At 43.3% G+C, this 17959-nt stretch overlaps 3 protein-coding genes and 1 non-coding gene across 6 annotated transcripts; all 4 read right to left on the reverse strand.

Annotated features, from left to right (window-relative positions):
- Positions 1-1230: 1230 nt before the first annotated feature.
- ppp1r18 (protein phosphatase 1, regulatory subunit 18) lies at positions 1231-11246 on the reverse strand. Its single transcript, XM_005457166.4, has 4 exons — positions 10792-11246; positions 6488-10513; positions 3675-3893; positions 1231-2172 (listed from the first exon to the last, which is right to left on the reverse strand). Exons 2-4 carry the CDS (start codon positions 10451-10453, stop codon positions 2119-2121), a joined length of 4239 nt encoding a protein of 1412 aa, XP_005457223.1. The 5' UTR covers positions 10454-10513; positions 10792-11246; the 3' UTR covers positions 1231-2118.
- A 176-nt stretch (positions 11247-11422) lies between these two features.
- Positions 11423-15357, reverse strand: nrm (nurim). The gene is given in 5 exon segments (XM_003452425.5): positions 11423-12649; positions 12652-12805; positions 13876-14052; positions 14167-14360; positions 15163-15357. Coding segments are annotated over 5 exon segments (840 nt in total). The 5' UTR covers positions 15314-15357; the 3' UTR covers positions 11423-12485.
- On the reverse strand, positions 14860-14932 carry trnak-cuu (transfer RNA lysine (anticodon CUU)). Its single transcript has one exon. It is a non-coding gene; the product is annotated as a tRNA-Lys (tRNA).
- limd1b (LIM domains containing 1b) lies at positions 15341-17673 on the reverse strand. Of its 3 annotated transcripts, none has more exons than XM_005457164.4 (7): positions 17608-17673; positions 17399-17500; positions 17246-17313; positions 17076-17138; positions 15910-16040; positions 15710-15761; positions 15341-15611 (listed from the first exon to the last, which is right to left on the reverse strand). In XM_005457164.4, exons 1-7 carry the CDS (start codon positions 17639-17641, stop codon positions 15528-15530), a joined length of 534 nt encoding a protein of 177 aa, XP_005457221.1. In that variant the 5' UTR covers positions 17642-17673; the 3' UTR covers positions 15341-15527. The 3 variants fall into 3 exon arrangements, with proteins under 3 accessions (XP_005457221.1, XP_005457222.1, XP_025758199.1); XM_005457165.4 differs by having other exon boundaries at positions 15426-15611; positions 15910-15981; XM_025902414.1 differs by having other exon boundaries at positions 15426-15761; positions 15910-15981.
- Between the last annotated feature and the right edge of the window lie 286 nt (positions 17674-17959).

Genomic DNA, 17959 nt, shown 5'->3' on the forward strand with positions numbered 1-17959 from the left:
ACATAGGAAAGAACAGGTGGACTCGAACTGGGAACTGGGAAGGCAAAGGACAAATGCAGACAAGCCTGGGACACTAAGGAAGGGAACAAATAAGAGATGACAAGACAAAGGATGTTAAACTCGATACGAAAGACCAGCGATCTAAGACAGGACGTAACTAAAAAGATGACAGACTCACATGTGAACTTACCACAGAGATACAGAGACAACCACAGAACAGAGTAGGAACACCGAAAGAGAGCAAATAAACCAAAAGTCATAAGCAAACAAAGGACTACAGGCACAAAAAAACAAAACAAATAAGGAACCGATACAGGGCATCAGAAGATATCGCCAAGAAATACAAACACTATTAACAGAAAACCATGAACTTAAATTACTTCTCAAATTCCAGAAGAAATAATGAACTGACAGCAAACTCAAAGCCCTGGGTTCAAGACCCAGGGACCACAACAATGACAAATACCATATTTCATATTATAATAACTAAAAAGACTAAAAAAAACACTGAAAGTAATAAAAAGAAAAGAAAACATTTCCAGATATTAGAAGCTGAACTGAATCCAGCAAGTAAAATGACCAAAGGAGTCAACTCTAAAATAAAATAAACCAAATTGATCGAGTTTAATATATGAAACATGAGTCAAATAGGGGGCTACATAAAAATGTGTTACTTGTGTTAACAGCTGAGTTGGTGATGGTGGTGCAGTAGTGTGGGGTATATTTTCTTGGTCAACTTTGTGTTCTTTAGTAGCGTGAGAGTCATGTAAACACCACAGTCTACCTGAGCAATATTCCTAAACATGTCCGTCCCTTTATGACCACAGTGTATCCACCTACTGACCATATCACAAAGCTCATCACTGATGTGCAAACTCAACTGTGTGATAGAATTACGGCAGTCCGGAAGACAAAAAGGGGGTGCTAGCACTAGTACTAACACCAAAGGAGCGAGTGAGTGTAATGCAAATGAAAATGAAGTTACAGCATTGAGAAAAGTGTGAAATTTGTTATCAAGCTCATGTGATACAACTGGAAACTCCACCATAGCTAAAGTGAAACACACTGAGCTAAAATGCTTAATACTATATTTTTATTAACTTAGGTATTTATGTAGGGGATATTGTAATTGATTTCCTGAGAACATTTTGAGGGGGACCACTCCGATTGGACACGGAAAAGCACAAAAAAGTCTCAGTTTTTATCCAGACAAAAAGAGAGGAGCCAACATGCTTTTCAGTAATGTTTATTAGTTTTTTTTTCTTTTGAAGTCAGGTTCTTCAATCACAGAATCACAGAATTTGCAACTTCTTTTACCAATCAAAACGCTCAGTTACAAAAGATAACAAGATTATAAATGGTGCACAGCTGAAAGTCAGATATCAGCTGTAATATGAAGTTTCAGTTTGCTCTTTGTCCTCTCAGGGACTTCCTCTCAGTCTCCACCTCCACCCGACAAAAATAACAATACAAACCCATGTTTTGCACAGCAGTTGTTCATGTGAACAATAAGATTCCATTAAATTCCAATTTAAAAACAATTAAAACTTTAATCACCTCACACAATGCACCAAAACCCGTTCATGCAACACATAACACCTGCTGAGAGGAGCGTTTTCTGAAAGGCTTCAAGCAAAACACATTAACAGATCTTCAGATCATCTGTATGGGCAATTCCAGCAGGCACATGAAGTCAGATGATACAAACATCAAGAGTTCTTCTTTTTCTGTGATGAGGCAGTGCTGACTTAAATTAAGAAGGACATTAACATAAAAGAAACTATCAAATATATATATATATATATATATGTTACCTAGAAAATATAACTCTTATCCGTTTCATTATATTGCATAGACAAGTGATCCTTCATCACCCAGCAGTGCACCACTGAGGGATTACGTACTACTACATTCATGTCACTTTCCCTCAGTTTCCCTGAAAATAAACTAGGTGACTTTATCCGCAAAGTAAACACAATTATGCGCCTTTATTTGGTCCCTTATTCATCCTGATACTAGAGAAAACAAAACACCACAAGTATTAACAAACACAATTAAAAAGTGATCAAAACAAACCAAAAAACAACAATATTGTTCAATAAAATGGTGGTGACCTCATCAGATGGGTAATTTTGGCGAAGGTGACTGGCTTCTATCGAGGGCAAGACTCATCTGAAAAATAGAGACGGAGATGGAAGGTAAATATGGTGAATCTAGGATCTTTATGTCATTTTAGTTTGTAATTTGAGGTATTCCCATTCACCAAAGGTAACATTTATAGCTTTGTGAGAGCCATAAATGCAACTTTACCTTTCCATTTGCTCTCTAGTATTTACAGTAGCATCGAATTTAAAAATCTTCACCATTTCTTTGTGATTTTTATTTGCAATATTTTCATTTTACCAAGCTTGCCCTCATTTCCAACCAGCTGCTGTTTACAAGATATTCAAATTTGGTCAGTTTGTACAGTTAAGGTATATTTTTATTTCCTATATTTTCAAACCTTCATTTAACCTCCTCTTCTGTTGGACTAACTACCCTTGCAGACAGTTCATATATTTTTTTTAAAAAAAAGGGAAAAAAAACAACAACTAAACAAAAATGATATACTGCTAGGTTAGCAACCAAGCTAACAGATGCGTAACTAGCAGCTAGTGTGCTAACTGCTAGTTTGCACAATAACTCCTAGAAACATTTTTCAATAACTCTAGGGAAATTATGTAAAATCCACAACAGTGACAGGAGAAATATACATGTCTAGAGTACAGAAAAATGACCTGCCAGCATTTATAAAATGTTTAGAAATGTATATTTTTAATGTCACTCTCCCCTTAGCAGCAAAGCTAGCAGCTACCTAACTTGAAAAGTCTTTTTGCCCCTTCAGTAAATCTTATTTAATAACATTATGTAAATATTGGCGACAAAAAGCTAAGGGTAGTAATTCAGCAAACGTGGACGAACAATATTGCAGGGAATGTGTATGTATGTTATTTTAATAAAACAATAACTAATCTTGTATTTACATGGCTCTGAACAAACTGATGCTATAGAAGGGACCATCACCTGTGGTCTCAGTAAAAACTTTCCTGATGAGTTCATGGGCTTTAAAGTTCATTTTAGCATTTTTGGTCATTCTATGAGTCAGAAAGGAGGATCTGGGGTACCTCCTGGATAACAACATGTGACTGACAAAGCATTAACAAATGAGCATCTGGTTTCGGACTAATAAAGACATCTTTACATTACTGAAGAGACATTTAGTCACCATTTTTCCTCCAGAAATTTCCTAAAAAGCTGGGCACTGTGGTTTTTAGTACACAAGTATTTTTATTTGTGGATTTGTACACAATTGGAGTCTCTTAGAAAAACTACAGTGCCCATTTTTTTCCTACTTGAGGAAACATCATGAATTTTATGTCAGTGGTAAACAATGAAGAAACATAATGTCAGGCTTTCTTATTACGATCAATACATTGTTGATTTGGGATTCGCGAGTTAGAAGACAAACTCAAGCCTTATCTTGAGGCACTCGGCCTTCTTCTGACCATAAACCAAAATTCAGCATGTTATCCTTCGTGAAATCCAAACCCACAGAGTTTATCACAGTGTCACTAAGGCCGAAAACGACCTCATTAAACGTTATGTTTTCTGAGCCGTGGGGGTAAGTGACTCACATCCATTACACGCGGTCCCGTTGCAGTTCCCGTACTCCTTGTATTCTTCACCACGACCGCTCCCCCCTCCACATCACCCTGCTCCTCCTGCACCTCCTCATCCTGCAGCCTCTCCGCGCTCCCCAGGTCCTGAGAGTGGGGACTGAAGACCTGCATGGAGGCCTCCGATGGGTACTCGCACACCTGCTCCAGCTTGATCTCGTTGAAACACACCTTGCCCTGCAAAAGTGAATACAGAAAGGCGTGGTTATGCTTTTGATGAATTACACATAAGCTGATATTTATGGTTTTACATGTTTGTTAAAAAATATAGTATTGTAGCGATACCTTCACATTACAGGTTTGCAGTAATGCTGCAGTAAAAGTGGAATTATTACAAGGAAAATGTCGGTGTTCCTTTAGCAAGCTGTTTGTTCATCATGTAAACACACTGCAGACCTGGACAAGGTTTCAGTGTCAGCGAGGTTTGGATGCTGTCAGTGTAATTTTAAGTGACAGCACGGGGCTTAACACAGCATAAATACACCGTCTGTAGAAGGACTTACTGGCTGAACCCTTTGTGCACTCATTGATAACTAATTCTGATGCATATTCAGCCTAAGAAGCTGAAACTGAAGTTTTGGTTTGCCACTTCTCTTAAACTGCTGAAAAAGAGAACAAGGCCCCCGCCTGGCCTGACGGGTGTTTGAGTTTGTTTATTTGAAGGCCGGTGTGGTGTAAAACGCCAGTGCATCCCCACACAGCACGTTTTCTAATAATGGCATCTCAGCTCTGAAGCCTGAACGTGCAGCAAACACACCCAGAAGCGCAGACGTGATGTGCACGATGACGGCTTTGCACTAAATGTGGACGGTGCACAAAACAGCTCTGGGTTAGAGAAGCTGGCATGCTGAGGCACAGTAGGCTAATCCTTCCTCCCTGAACCCGATTAACCCAGGCACAGCGGGACAGCAGCAGCACCCGGCGACACAGGGACGGGAAAAGAGCAAGAAAAAGAGCCATAAAGAAGAAAGTTTATCAAGTAATACTTGACTTCAGATTCTCAAAAGTGCACTGCTCCATTTGATAACATGTGACAGCCATGTTTAAGGCCACATCTTAGCATAAAGGAGGATATCTACCACTTCTGGACATATTTTATGCTAGAAAACAAAAAAAAGTGCACATATGAAAAGAAAACTTAGATGAGATAGCAGATGAGCCTCTTGCCCCGTGACATGATGCCGTGGCTTGGAGGGGGGAAGGGAAGGAAGCCTGACGTCAAACTGTCTGTAGGGCATCAACGTGAGAGCGACAGGTGGTCAGAGAATCACTCAGTGGTCATCACTCACAGAGGCTAAGGAGGGCGGTGCTTATAGATGCAGGCAGGGATTACATGACTTATTATAGAGATGCATGCAGAGAATGCATGATTGTTTATCTAATTAAAGGCCACAGTAATGCTATTTGGGGACTTTCATTTTCATGCTTTAGGTTACAGGTGGTCCTGTAATGCAGCAGTTCAGCATCAGAGTCGCATTTGTCAATTTAAAAATGGGCACCGCGTCACTTCCCTGTGTCGGGCTCTTTGTCGTGCTTGGAGGAAGTCTTAAAAGAGGAAGTGAGCAAAAACATGCAGCGTGACAGGGAGTTTCTATCAGAACAAATAACAAGACTTTAATCCTCTCAGTATGACTGTCAAAAATGTCAGTTTTCCTTCCTTGCAACTTCTCTGCCAGTGAGCCGCCCTTTGATCTGTCTGCAAAACCCCGCCTCTTTTTCTTTCCCATCTCACGCACACCGAGCTCGTAGTTGGCGGCCTGCTGTCAGCCGTATACAGTGGGAGGGCAGCGTGGTCAAAAACTGTCTGCCAAGACTCTGGTCTAACTACCAAACCCCTGCTAGGAAACAGCCAAGAAGACACAAAGGGAGATTTGTGTGAGAAGCTGACTCAACAGAAACAACTGAACTGGTACAAGGGAACGAGGAAGCAGACTGGAGGGGGTTACCACCAATCACATTCTTCTAATAGGCAGTGAAAACTGTCAATACAGACAGATTTATCATTACAGGATTGTGAAAAAAAGATTTTTTCCTGCCCTGCTTAGCAACTCTGCCTTCCCCCTCCTGTTCGGATTCACAGAAGTTAAAAAGAGGAAACAGAACATTTAACATGAACTCCAGCAAAATTAATTTACAGTTCCACTGTGGACACAGGTGTCATATCGCATGTATTCACAGAGATAAAAGGTCATGTTATGTAGGTAGAGAAAATGCAAAAAAGATATAGAGGATGTCTGTCAATGCGGCTTCCTATTTTTTTTTCTCTCCAGTGAAGCCTGCAACATGACTGTTAACTGTCTCTGCAGATGAGTATGAAGCATTTAAGTGAGTCCAGTTAACACCAATCATCAAGCACTTTCCTTTATCCATCTGTGGGTTTGTATGCTTCTTTTTAATAATAATAAATCACCCAAATACATTTTTACTTAAGTGTGTAAAGTGTGATATGTAAAAACCGTTATCACAGGATGAAAGTCAAAAATCTGCACAGCACGAGACCGCACAAGCAAATGGCAAAGGAGATCACTTGAGGACTTCATGGCTAAGAATCAAGATGTCGTGCTTGATAAAGCCTTAACCAGCTTAGGTCGGTCTCTGCAACTGTACTCAGTGGAAAGGGATGTTCTCTCTGTGAAAAGGCTTGATGGCGAGGCCCATCGGGCAGGTGACAGCAGGTGACAAACGTTGGTGTATCTCTGATAAACTTTAGAAAGCATGCGGGGACATGTTAAAACTTAAAGTAACAAAGTAACAACACAGTTTCCACTCACCTTTTTTGGGGTCCCTCTATTCTTGACCAGACACGACTTCTCCAGGTTCTGATATCCACCGATCACCTCAATTTCCTCCACAGTTGGATACTTCTTCTTCCCCGGCTCAGTCACAGCGGGGGCTGTCTGGGTCTGCTGCTGTGGTGGTATCTTCGCGGAGGTTGACACTGTCTGGGTCTGCTGCTGTGGTGTTGTCTTCGCGGAGGTTGACACTGTCTGGCCCTGCTGCTGTGGTGGTGTCTTCGCGGAGGTTGACACTGTCTGGCCCTGCTGCTGTGGTGGTGTCTTTGCGGGGGTTGATGTGGACGCCGAGGGCCGTGGTGTGGATCCTGTTGCCCTTTTTGGTGTGATTGTGATGGTGGCGCCTCGCTTCACTTGGCCCCCGGAGGCACTCCTGATAGAAAAGAGCACAGGTGTCGAGGTGGGTGACGGAGACACACTCGGAGACTGGGCAGGAGATGGCGAGCTTGGGGAAGAAGCCGGGGTCGGGGCACAATCTGTGGCTTTCAGGGAGTTGTCTGGGGATTGGGTCCTGAGATATGAGGGGGTTATTGTGATAGTTTGTTTGGCCTGAGGTGTGGGAGAACAAACATGATGAGGAGACACTTTGGGGTTGAGGTCTGGTGTTTCCTGATCCTTCTCCTGGGTTTTAACATCGTCCTTTATCTGATGTGCTTTGAGGTCGTCCTTTATCTGCTGTTTCCGAAAATCGTCCTTTCTCTGTTGCTTTAACACTCTTTGCTGCCCCTTCGTCTCTCTGTCCTTCAGGGAGGTATTTGACGAAGACTTTTGCGCTTCCTGCTCTTTCAGCTGAAACTGCTCAATCTGCTGCTGTATTGTCTGAACCCCACTAATGTCATCGCCTGTAAATGCTTTGTTGTCCCCCTGCTGTGAGTTTGATATGATCGGCTTCACTTTAACAAGGTGCACAGACGATGAGATGTCCACAGTCCTGTCCCTCAAATACAAGCCCGACCTCGAACCCACGGTTTCCAAGTTGTAGATCCGACTCATGGCTGCGAGAGAGTTTGGAAGAGGCGGCGAAGGAGAGAGAGATTGTGTAGAATTGAGAGGTGATGTGTATTCCTCTACCTCCTCCTCGGAGAGCTCCTTTCCTTCCTCCTCCTCCTGTTCTTCTTCTGTGCTTGCGTTTCGGCCCTTGTCGCGCCTTTGCGGCTCTTCTACATCTTTCACTGGGCCGTCCTCATCCTCAGATATCTGGAGGGCTTCGGAGGTAGCTTCGGAGGCCCTGGCAGTACGCTCGCTTGTCACTTCCTCTCCTCTGACAGCTTGTGACAGTAGGACAGAAACAGGAAGCTGAGGGCAGGTTTTCAACACGGCAACTTCCTGCGTGACGTCAAACGCAACCACGGATGTCTGCGCCGCCGCTTCTTCCTGTCCCTGCTCTGTTTCAGCCGGCCTCTTCTGCACATGTGCTGTAGCTTCCCACTGTTTTTCTATTTCAGTTCCCCTCTCCTCGTACCTGTCCCCCGCTGTCTGAGTATCACTAATCTCTGCAGCTTCACTCCCTTCGCCCTGTCGCTGTTTCTCCAGCTCTCTCTGTCTGATTTTCTCTCGCAGAGACTCTATGCGGCTTAAGGGCTTCCCAATCCTCCAGCTATCCCTCCTCTCGACCTGTCGACCTCCATGACAGTCTTGCCCCTCGCTGCGTTGACACCCGGGCTTTATTTTCTCCACCACTTCTTCTGCAACATAAAACACAGTCCTGGGAATCTGAATCTCCACGGGGCCTGGAGGGTTCCCGGTGAGTGCGCTCCTTTTCGGAGATCTGGGGGTCGAATCATGACTGAGGTTTTCTGATCCTACTGTTTGCACCTCCTCTTTGCTCTCTTTGTTGCTATAAAAGGTTGTGTCTCCTATTTTTTCTATTTTACTTATTAGATCCTCAGTATGTGGGGATAAAACAGACTGTGTTAGGTAAGGTCCTTGTGGTCTCCAGTCTGCACCTTTATGGAGGGCCCTGTCTGGGATTGTAGAGCCTAAACTGGAGCACTCAGTAAAAGCCGAATCATGTCTACAGTGACTCTCAGCATCAACGTTGCTTGCTTCGGGTGTGCTCTCTAGTCCATCTTCTCTTTTAGAATCTGTTTTCTCACAAAATTTCACCTCAATCTCTCCCCCTCCCTCTGAATCTTTGTCTACATTCACCTCCCTTTCTAAACTCTTCTCACCTGCCGGTCGCTTCACCTCTTTGTCAGCTCTTGCTTTCCCATCCTGCCTAATCGGCACTCTCCTAGCAAATGATATTCCCTCCGTGTTTTTAACTGAGGCCACCGTGAACCCCACATCCCCGTCTGCATCGCTGACCTTCTCCGCGGCCCTCTTGTCAACATACTCGACTTTCTTAAGCTGTATACCAAAGTCTTCGGTTTTTACTCTGTGCTTTCCAAATCTGTCTCTCTCTGGAAGTCGTGCACAGCCCATCTTCGCCGTGGTTTCCCTCCCTAAGGCGGCTACATCTACCCACGGCGCCACGCTCCTCTCTGAGTGAATCCTCTCGCGAATTTTTCTCTCATAAAACCCTTCATCACCTATCCCATTCTCCTTAGCGCAGATGACTCGATCGGAGAAGCTAAACGAGCGTTTCGGGACGCCTTTTAGCAGCGTATTCTTTCCATCTGCCTTCCTCTCCTCGGACTGCTGCTCATCCTGATCTCCTGAGTATTTTCTCCTCCCTGGCTCAAGGAAATTATCGGAGCTTTTGGATCGGGATGGAGGCTTGGGGTGCTCTCCGAATTTACTCAGCAGCTGACTGACCCTCCCTCCTCTCTCCACAAAAACATTATCATCCAAGCTGTCCTTTCTGCTGTCTTTATTAATAACTGTTGCCTGGCCCCATGGTTTCTCCTTCTCTTTCTCTCTCAGCCAGGACACATCTGTTCTCAGCTCCCTGCCTATGCTCTCCCTTCTTGCATCCATGCTGCCCTTCATCTCCCCATCCTCTCTCCCTTTCCCCCCTGCACTCCTCTCTTCAGGGCAGGTTGAGGGCTTTATAATAAGAACTTCAGAGGCTCGGATCTCAGTGACACTCCCTCCTCCAGCCAGAATCTCCCTTAGGTCCATCTTCACCCCTTTCTTCCCCGGCTGGTCCTCCTCGAGCTTCTCCCGCTCTGCCTCCCTCCATCTACCCTTTCTCTCATCGCTGCCCTTTCTGTCCTGCTCTATGATGATGATATTGTCAGCTCTGATGGTCCGAAGACATGGAACAAGAGGGGAAAGCGAGGAAGTGGGTGAAGGGGTTTCTTTTTCCTCTGTGTCTTTTCTAACTTTAAGGAATTCCTGCTCCCTGACTGCATCCTTAACCAACTCCTTCAGCTGGCTTTTTTCCTTTTCACATCCCTCCCTGCTATTCTCTCTTTCTCTTCCTTGACTCCTATCCCTGCTCCTGTCTTTTTCCCTCCCCTCACTCAAGTCCCTAAACCTCTCTTTTTTCAGCTCTATATCTCGTCCTCTCCCCAGCTCCCCATCTTGACTCCTGGGGCTTAATTTATCTCTCTCCTTAACTTCTGGCTCATTCCCTGTTTCTCCATCCCTGCTCTTCCTCCATGCACTCTGCGTGAGAATAAATGGATTTTCATGGACTGGAACTATTGTTTCTACAGACACCTGGCTCACTGGTTTGGGATCTGCATCCAGCCACTGGCCTGGATCTGGACTGAGCGACAGTTCGCTTCCCAGATTAACTGTTATGAAGCTGTCTGTGTCGCTCAGACCATCAGAAGGAGATCTGACATCCACCTGCAGCAGACAGCCGTCTCTCTCCTTCTCCCTGTCACCCACATACTCCTGCTTCGCCTTCCTTCTCTGGATGATCCCTCGCTTCCAAGCTGGCATGCTGGCAAACTTCTCCTCCTCCTCTTTTTCCCTCCTCTCTCGCTCCTCCTCTTCTCTCCTCTTTTTCTCCAGAAGGAGTTGTTTCCATTCTGGCAGAGAGGAAACAGACATAACAGAAAAGGTGCCCACTTTTGGATAAAACAGTTCCTCTTCAGAGCCTCTGGGAATCCTCTGCAAAGAATAAAATAGCATCAATTTTCTTTCTAATAAACATGCAAAAATTGAAGTTTTGCCACATAAACCCGAGGAACAACTACACATCATGGTAACATGTTAGCAGGTTTAATTTACAGCCAAGTTGGCGTTAAAGCACACATTTGACAGTGCAGTCTATTTATCTGTTCATGTTAAAGGATAATAAAATAACACATGTAATCGAAATACCTCGCAGCACATAAAGCATAACCTCAGTTGTAACATATTTAATGAAAATTTTGAATATAACTCACCCAGACTCTTGTTTTGGCAAAAATATCACTGCATCCACCCCGACTTTACATCTCCACTTGTGCGTAAAGCGCTCTACTCCACGATGGAAAACCTCCTTTGCCTGTAACGAACAGATTAATCTGTCCTGTCAAAACCCAACTATTAAAAATGATCAGTGACCCAGTCAAGCGATATCAGGACCTGAGTGGACATCAGAGCAGAAAAACCTCCGTCCTCCGCGGTTGTAAATATTTCCAGCTCGAGAGCTGCAGCGCTCTAATCCGATAATTACATTCAATTCCCTCTGGAGAGTTTAGTGGCACACACCATATTGTCGGACCTAAGAAAAGGCGTTTAAAGCACACAGCCGTCTGCCCGGCCACCAACCAGCCCTCCCCCGCCTCTGCTCACCCCCGCGTCCCGCAGGGTTAATTGGTAAAGCGGTGGAGGTGGAGGGCGGTGAAACGGGATGTGGTGTCAGCATGCAGAGCTGCAGCGGGACTTGATTGAAGCAGATCAAGCACGATCAGCTCCACTGACAGAGGTGTGTACCCCAAACTACCGGAATATCTTCATTGCTGATTATTCGCATTTTTATTTTTAAAAATTATTTTCTAGTGTCTCTGATGTAAAAAACATACAGTCAAAAAATGTTATTCAGGTTTATTCATATTCATGAACATGATAAGTTTTAATGGATATGAAACTTTCCCCTAATTACAAAAATCCCTCAGGTGTACCCAATAAGGTGGCCAGTCAGCATATATATCGATCTTTACCCTGTAAAATCCAAAAAACAAAAACAAAACATCAACCTGGCTCGGTTATTAAAGCTGTCACAACTGTGACATATCAGCTTTAAAATTAAATTTAAAAAACCAATTTAAATCAAACATCTGCTCCTTAAACTCTTAAAACTTGACTCATAAAAATAAAAAAGAAACCTAAAAAAGACAAATTTTATCAGGACAAGTGAACTTTCCACTTTTATTTAACATGTTTTTAAAAATACTGAAAGCTGTCACTGTAATTACAGTAAGGCACACATGGGGAAAGCATAGGTGTAAAAATATATACCAAATGAGACATTACAGTACTCTGAGAATCCACCAATACTAATACTGGCTGCATTGATAATACCTTATTTATCAAGCATGATAAACGTTAAAAGTAGTTTGTTCGACACGTTCAGCTTCACGTCTTTAAACAATCGGTTTGATCTCACCGTCGAGGAAAAGCGGTGAAGGAGATACATTCATAGTAGCAGAAACATTGTCACTTTGTTCTGTCACAGAGCAGAAAAAGAAAACAGCTTTTGCCAGTGTAAAATCTCAGTGAGACATCGTTTTTCAAAGGAAAGGTAAACCTGAAATTAGCTTCCAGAGAAACACAGTGTTAATGTACTTGTCTTGGGCACTGTAACAGCCAGTAAAACTATACAGTAAAACAATTTCATGTATTAAAAAAATATTCAGTATAAAAATGTGTCAACCTAATTGTATCAAAATTAGTCGTTATAAGAAGACTGACACCTCTGTACGAGCAGGGGAGGCGGCTGTGTTTTCACTCGATGACATAAACTGTAATAAAATACATTTGAAATGACAAAATCAGCAGACATCAGGCTCACGAGGCCCACAGAAACTCTTTTGTAGTCAGTTTTAAAACATTATTTATGACAGATTCAGATCAAAGCATTTGGACGACCTCTGCTTCACTTCTTCTTGTGTTCATCACCGTCCTCATTGGCTGTGGCGTCGGCGCTGCCTCCGTGTGGCTGCGCGAAGAGCTGCATCTTGCTGTTGAGCTGCACGCACAGGTAGGCTAAATCCTGTTTGTCCAGAGAGTGCGCCAGAACCAGGTAGGCTGACAGAGCCCCGCCAGCAGGAGCCTGTCCAGGGATAAGGCCGGCAGGAGCCACAGCACCACACCCAGCTCCAGGCACACCGGGTGGCGCAGGTGGGACAGGAGGCGCTGGGCACGGGGCGACTTGTGAGAGAGGGGGTCCCCCAATCCGAGACAGTCGTAATACACCTGAGGGAGGAGGTTAGTCAGTAAATGAAGTTTATTCATGCCCATACACATGCTCTCCTCCGGGAGCACCGAAGTTACTGATCTAAGTAATGCAGATTACTTGGGTCAGTACTGTAATCTCTATTGATTGATTAAAAGGGCGTTTCATTAAAATGTAATTATAAGACGGTGGTGGAAAGCGTCAGAGTCATTAAATACGGAGTTAGGCCCAGAGCACCAAGTGACAGGTGAAACATATAGATGTTAATAACCGCTGTATGAATTATTAACTGAGACTGGTCCACCCATTGAGGAGGGACTAAGTTATGCTATTATTTTCATAATTCTTTCAAAACAACTTGATTGGATGCACAGCCGTGTGTCAACAGGTATTCAAGAGGCTAACTGAAAACATTCACTGATGACTGGCAGATGCAGCCCACAGATAGATCAACATTTCCATGTAAATAACCCTAAATTCTGCCAGCGACACTACTTAAAAGCTGGTTCTCAAAATTGTCAAAATGTGGGCACCAAGACAATACTGGTGCCACACTAGCACCGCTTTACTGGAGGAGAGCCTTTAGATTTGGGGACGGAGGTTCCGTCGTCACTGCAGTAAAATCTTTCAGTCCTGCTCAGCCACAACAGTGAAAACTCTGATAAGGGTTGTGATTCATACTAATGGGTGAAACTTAAAACCTTGAAATTCTTCCCCATGTGATGCTCAGTTTGAACTTCAGCAGGTCAGCTTGCTCATGTCTACATGCCTACATGCACTGAGCTGCTGCCATGTGATTGGCTAATTAGATATTTTTGTTATTGACCAGTTGAAAAGCTGTACCTAATGAAGTGGCCAGGAAGCATATGTGCAGTAAATATCCATTTGCTTCTTGTTGTGTAACAGCACAGTATTTTAATGTTGTGTTAATTAGTTCTTTTAAGGAACACCAACTAACCAAACAGTAATCAACAATCACTTTTAAAAATAAAGCAAACTATAATCATAGATTCAAAGTATTTTTAGTTGAGCAACCTCTGATTTTCCAGCATCTGAAAGCACAAACATGTGCATTTGCTTTGCTCCCTACCTGCTTGATGCCCAGCAGTTCTGGGTAATCAAAGATCATGAGGATGCTGCAGATGATGGCCCAGCAGAGGAAGTGCAGCGAGAAGCAGAGCAGGGGGAACCAGACACTCCAGGGTGCCTGACGCACTGACCACAGGCAGGGGGCGTTAGTCACGGGTTGCCAGTAACGCATCAAGATCTAACACAGGAAACAGAGCAATGGTGCACACTGAAAGGTGTGATTAACACTAAGGGAAGAGTAAGTTATGCTTCTATGTGACAGTAAACACTCAGAGAAAGGGCGCTGCTGTACCTGGAGGGCGAGTGCTGTGGTGAAGCAGTATGCTGTCCTGTTGAGGGGCCCCAGCACTGACTGGAGGGCCTGTTTGACAGGCAGCCAGGCCAGCAGGCTGTGCTGCACGATGAAGAGGGCCAGCAGCCCCAGATCCACAGCAAGAGCCCTCAGAACAGAGCTGTCCCGCAGGGCCACCGACCATGGTATGGAGTCTTAGACGTGGGAAATCAGAGGAAAAAAGGTCACTTTAAAATTGACTGCTGGAGGTAGTGGGACAAAACTGGTACAACCACACTTATGTGATGGAGGGGTATCAATACATTATATCCCCAAAGGAAAATAAACTACTGCCCTCATAACTGTGTAAGTATTAGGCAATCCTATTAACATAATTACTGTTTATAAGCACTCATTGAAAATGCCACAAAAAAACAGAAAATCGAACGTTACCACGAACAGCTATAACGTGGGGATCTAATTAACAAACCCAGTATTCCTGCTCACCCGAAATCACAGTCAGCGTGTTAAAATTGGGATACCAGCTTTCAAACACTTGCCCTTTGGGCAATATTTGATATTGGCGATAAGTAAATTATGCTTTTAAGCCCGTAATGATAATGTTCCTTTTATTAAACAGAATAAAATAGCCCTAACAATAAAATAGCTCTAAAAAAAATAAGACCAAAAAAAAAATAAAAAAAAAAATCTTACCGCCCAACGTGGGGCTCGAACCCACGACCCTGAGATTAAGAGTCTCATGCTCTACCGACTGAGCTAGCCGGGCACTGACTCCAAGCAGCCGCCCAGTGGTATTTACAGCATATATGGTGAACGTAATACTTGAACTATATGACGTATATTAATTTAACATTTGTTAAATTATATTTATATTACCCTTTATAGTAACTTTTTTCGTAGCAAAAAAGTATATGAGGTATTTAAAGGTTTTACAGATATCGCCTCCACCAGTGTTTGGTAATCGCTCCTGGCCGCCTGCCGCTTACGAGAACTTACCTTGGCAGAGTGTCGTCTCCCCCGTGATGTTATGGTAAATGGCTCGAAACGAGACAAACCGAACGAGATCTGCACCGGATATGAAAACAAACGCAAAGTTTAGCAAAGACGTAGTGCAGAGAGCCAAGCCACGTACCGTGACTGACGCCATTATCAGTGCTTATCGCGGACAGTTCCGGGAGATGGGAAGTAGTTGTAGAACCCGATTTAGGCACAAGGTGGTGCTACTATGCGGCGAGTGCTGCCTACAGGTGGAGGTGCATCAGAGGAGACACAGATCCACACACAAAACTAAGGAGAAACAAATAGTAGGAGTGGATGACTTTATTAGGGTATCTTATTAAGAATCACAGACTCTGTCTTCGTTAAATGAGGTTAACATCAGCCCTGTAGCACTCTACATGGTAGTTTCTGTCACAGGATGTCACTCGAATAGACTCTGTGGATCCCTGAAAAAAAGAGATAAAGTACTCAGAGTGCTTCTTTGTGAAATAATTTGCTGTGAATTGAATGATCAAATATTTTGCATAATTTCTGTGAAGCTCACTTCTGTTGGGAGTATCGGCAGCCTGCAGGCAGCACAGCGGGGAGCCTGGACCCTGAAACCGTGAAGAAGTTTCAGTGAAAGTTCACAGAGGTCGAAACGTGAAGACAACAAAGATGTGAGTTTTCTCCTGTTCAGCCTGTCTGGCAGGGTTTCCCCCTTTGCTCTTGAAAGGGACTATTGTTGCTACATAAAACACCCACCTGTGGTAGTCGCTGACACAGTAGATCCTGCGGTGTGAGTCGACGGCGAAAGGCTGATCCTCTAGGCTCTGTCTGCAGACGACACAGCGAAAGCAGGATGGGTGGTAGGGTTTCCCACGAGCCTGCAGGATCTGATCATCCAATGTAATATCACTTTCTTGCATGTGACACCACACATACACTCACAGTGCTGAGAAAAAGTATTTGACCCCTTCCTGGTTTATTAGTCTTCTTTGCACATTTGTCACATTTACATATTTTAGATCATCAAACAAATTCTAATATTAGACAAAGATAACCTGAGTAAAACATTTCTATGAAATGCTGTGTTAGTTTAATGCCAGACGGGACTCAAACCTTATTAAACATTTAACAGTCCAGAGAATATTTTCCCAAAAGTCTCAGGGATCATCAAGTTGTTTTTTGGTAAATGTGAAATGAGCTTTTATGTTCTTTGTGATCAGCAGTGGTTTTGGGTGCCATTTTTGCCCAGTCTCTTTTTTACTGTTGAATTATGAACTCTGATCTTAACCGAGAAAAGTGAGGCCTGCAGCTCTTCAGATCTTGTTCTTATTCTTTTGTGACCTCATAGATGAGTCGTCGATTCACTCTTGGAGTAATTTAGGAAGGCTGGCTGCTCCTGGGATGGTTCACCAGTGTTACTGTTAAGTTTTCTCCATTTGTGGATAATGGCTCTCACCATAGTTTTCTGCAGTCCCAAAGCCTTTGAAATGGCTTTGTAACCCTTAACAGACTGATAGATGTCAGTGACTTTGTTCATCAGCTGTTTCTTTAGATCGTGACATGATGTGTTGCATTTTGAGGGGTTTTTTTTTTAGCCTTCTTCACTTTCTCAGACAGATGATTTCTTGATTCATCAGGTCGGGCAGTAATCGGGCCTGAGTGTAAAAAAATTAAATGAACTCAGCTTTCACAAACAAATGTTGTCAAACGTAGGGAAGGCAAGTTTGAATAGCTTTTAATCCGTTAATAAATGAAAAGGTCATTTAAAAACTGCATATTTATTTGGTTATCTTTTTCTAATATTAAAATGTATCTGATGATCTGAAACATGTGTGCGTGACAAATATAGAAAAAAAACTAAGATCAGGAAGTGGGGAAATGCTTTTTCACAGTACTGTTTAAGTAAATAAACTGATAGTTACCACATCTGTGATTAAAAAGCCACAGCTGTTACATACTTCAGGGGACGGATGAACTCCAGAGAACTGCAGAAAATACCACGAGTACCAGCAAAACACCCCCACCACCCAAATAGATTAGTTAATAAAGTTAATCTGTCATTTTACAACCTATTAAAAGATCATATACTTACCAAAAAGTCATCCTCACAATATATCATCCCTGACACTGTATAGAAAGGCTTGCCACTGAGCGTTTTACCTGAAAGCATGCAAAAGCTTAAATATGTAGACCGTTATACATCACACTGGACTATCAGAGAAGCATTCACACGAGGAGAACTCACTACAAACGCTGCAGATGAAGCACGCGCTGTGGAATAAACGTCCCAGTGCCTGACACGCTTGACCTGCTCCGTAGACGCCTTGATTGCATCTCGTACAAGTTCCTGAATAAACATGAAGAATAAATGGAGCAACTGGCAGCACACCTGAATAATAAAATCAAGGCTAATCCACCACAAAAAGGTGAATATTAAGTTTTTTCCATTCTTACCAAAGTAAACACTGTCACTGTAACTGGGATTCATCTCAGCACCAGTTTGCCCACTGCTCTGCTGCACGGCTGTCTAGGGGTCTAATTTTATGTGCAGTGCAGACAGCTGTAAGAGGAGCTGCTTGTTGGGTTTATGAGAGTTTGCTCTCTGCCTCTCTGAAGGGCAAAATCTTCAGATATGACTCCTCCAAGGTGGCTGGAAAACTTTGGACAGAAAGTAGTTATGTGTGGAAGAAAACACAAATAAAGGAGTAAAAGTACCTCGATTTTGTACTTATACAGTATTTAAGTAGCTGTTTAGTGTTTGTAAAAGTGTCTAATGTTGGAGTACATCTTTTAGAAAAAGAAAAAG

This window comes from Oreochromis niloticus, linkage group LG22, assembly GCF_001858045.2.
Source record: "Oreochromis niloticus isolate F11D_XX linkage group LG22, O_niloticus_UMD_NMBU, whole genome shotgun sequence".
Classification (NCBI taxonomy): domain Eukaryota; kingdom Metazoa; phylum Chordata; class Actinopteri; order Cichliformes; family Cichlidae; genus Oreochromis; species Oreochromis niloticus.

Bases quoted from the DNA above. Each gene is read 5' to 3' on its own strand.
- ppp1r18 (XM_005457166.4), bottom strand. From the start codon at position 10,453: ATGTCTGTTTCCTCTCTGCCAGAATGGAAACAACTCCTTCTGGAGAAA. The intron at 3,894-6,487 runs GTGAGTGGAAAC...TCACTTTTGCAG, and splicing joins ATAGAGGGACCCCAAAAAAG to GGCAAGGTGTGTTTCAACGA. The intron at 2,173-3,674 runs GTGAGTCACTTA...TCTATTTTTCAG, and splicing joins CGGGACCGCGTGTAATGGAT to ATGAGTCTTGCCCTCGATAG.
- limd1b (XM_025902414.1), bottom strand. From the start codon at position 17,641: ATGAATCCCAGTTACAGTGACAGTGTTTACTTTG. The intron at 17,314-17,398 runs GTGAGTTCTCCT...GCATGCTTTCAG, and splicing joins CTTCATCTGCAGCGTTTGTA to GTAAAACGCTCAGTGGCAAG. The intron at 15,762-15,909 runs GTGGGTGTTTTA...TCACGGTTTCAG, and splicing joins TGTGTCAGCGACTACCACAG to GGTCCAGGCTCCCCGCTGTG.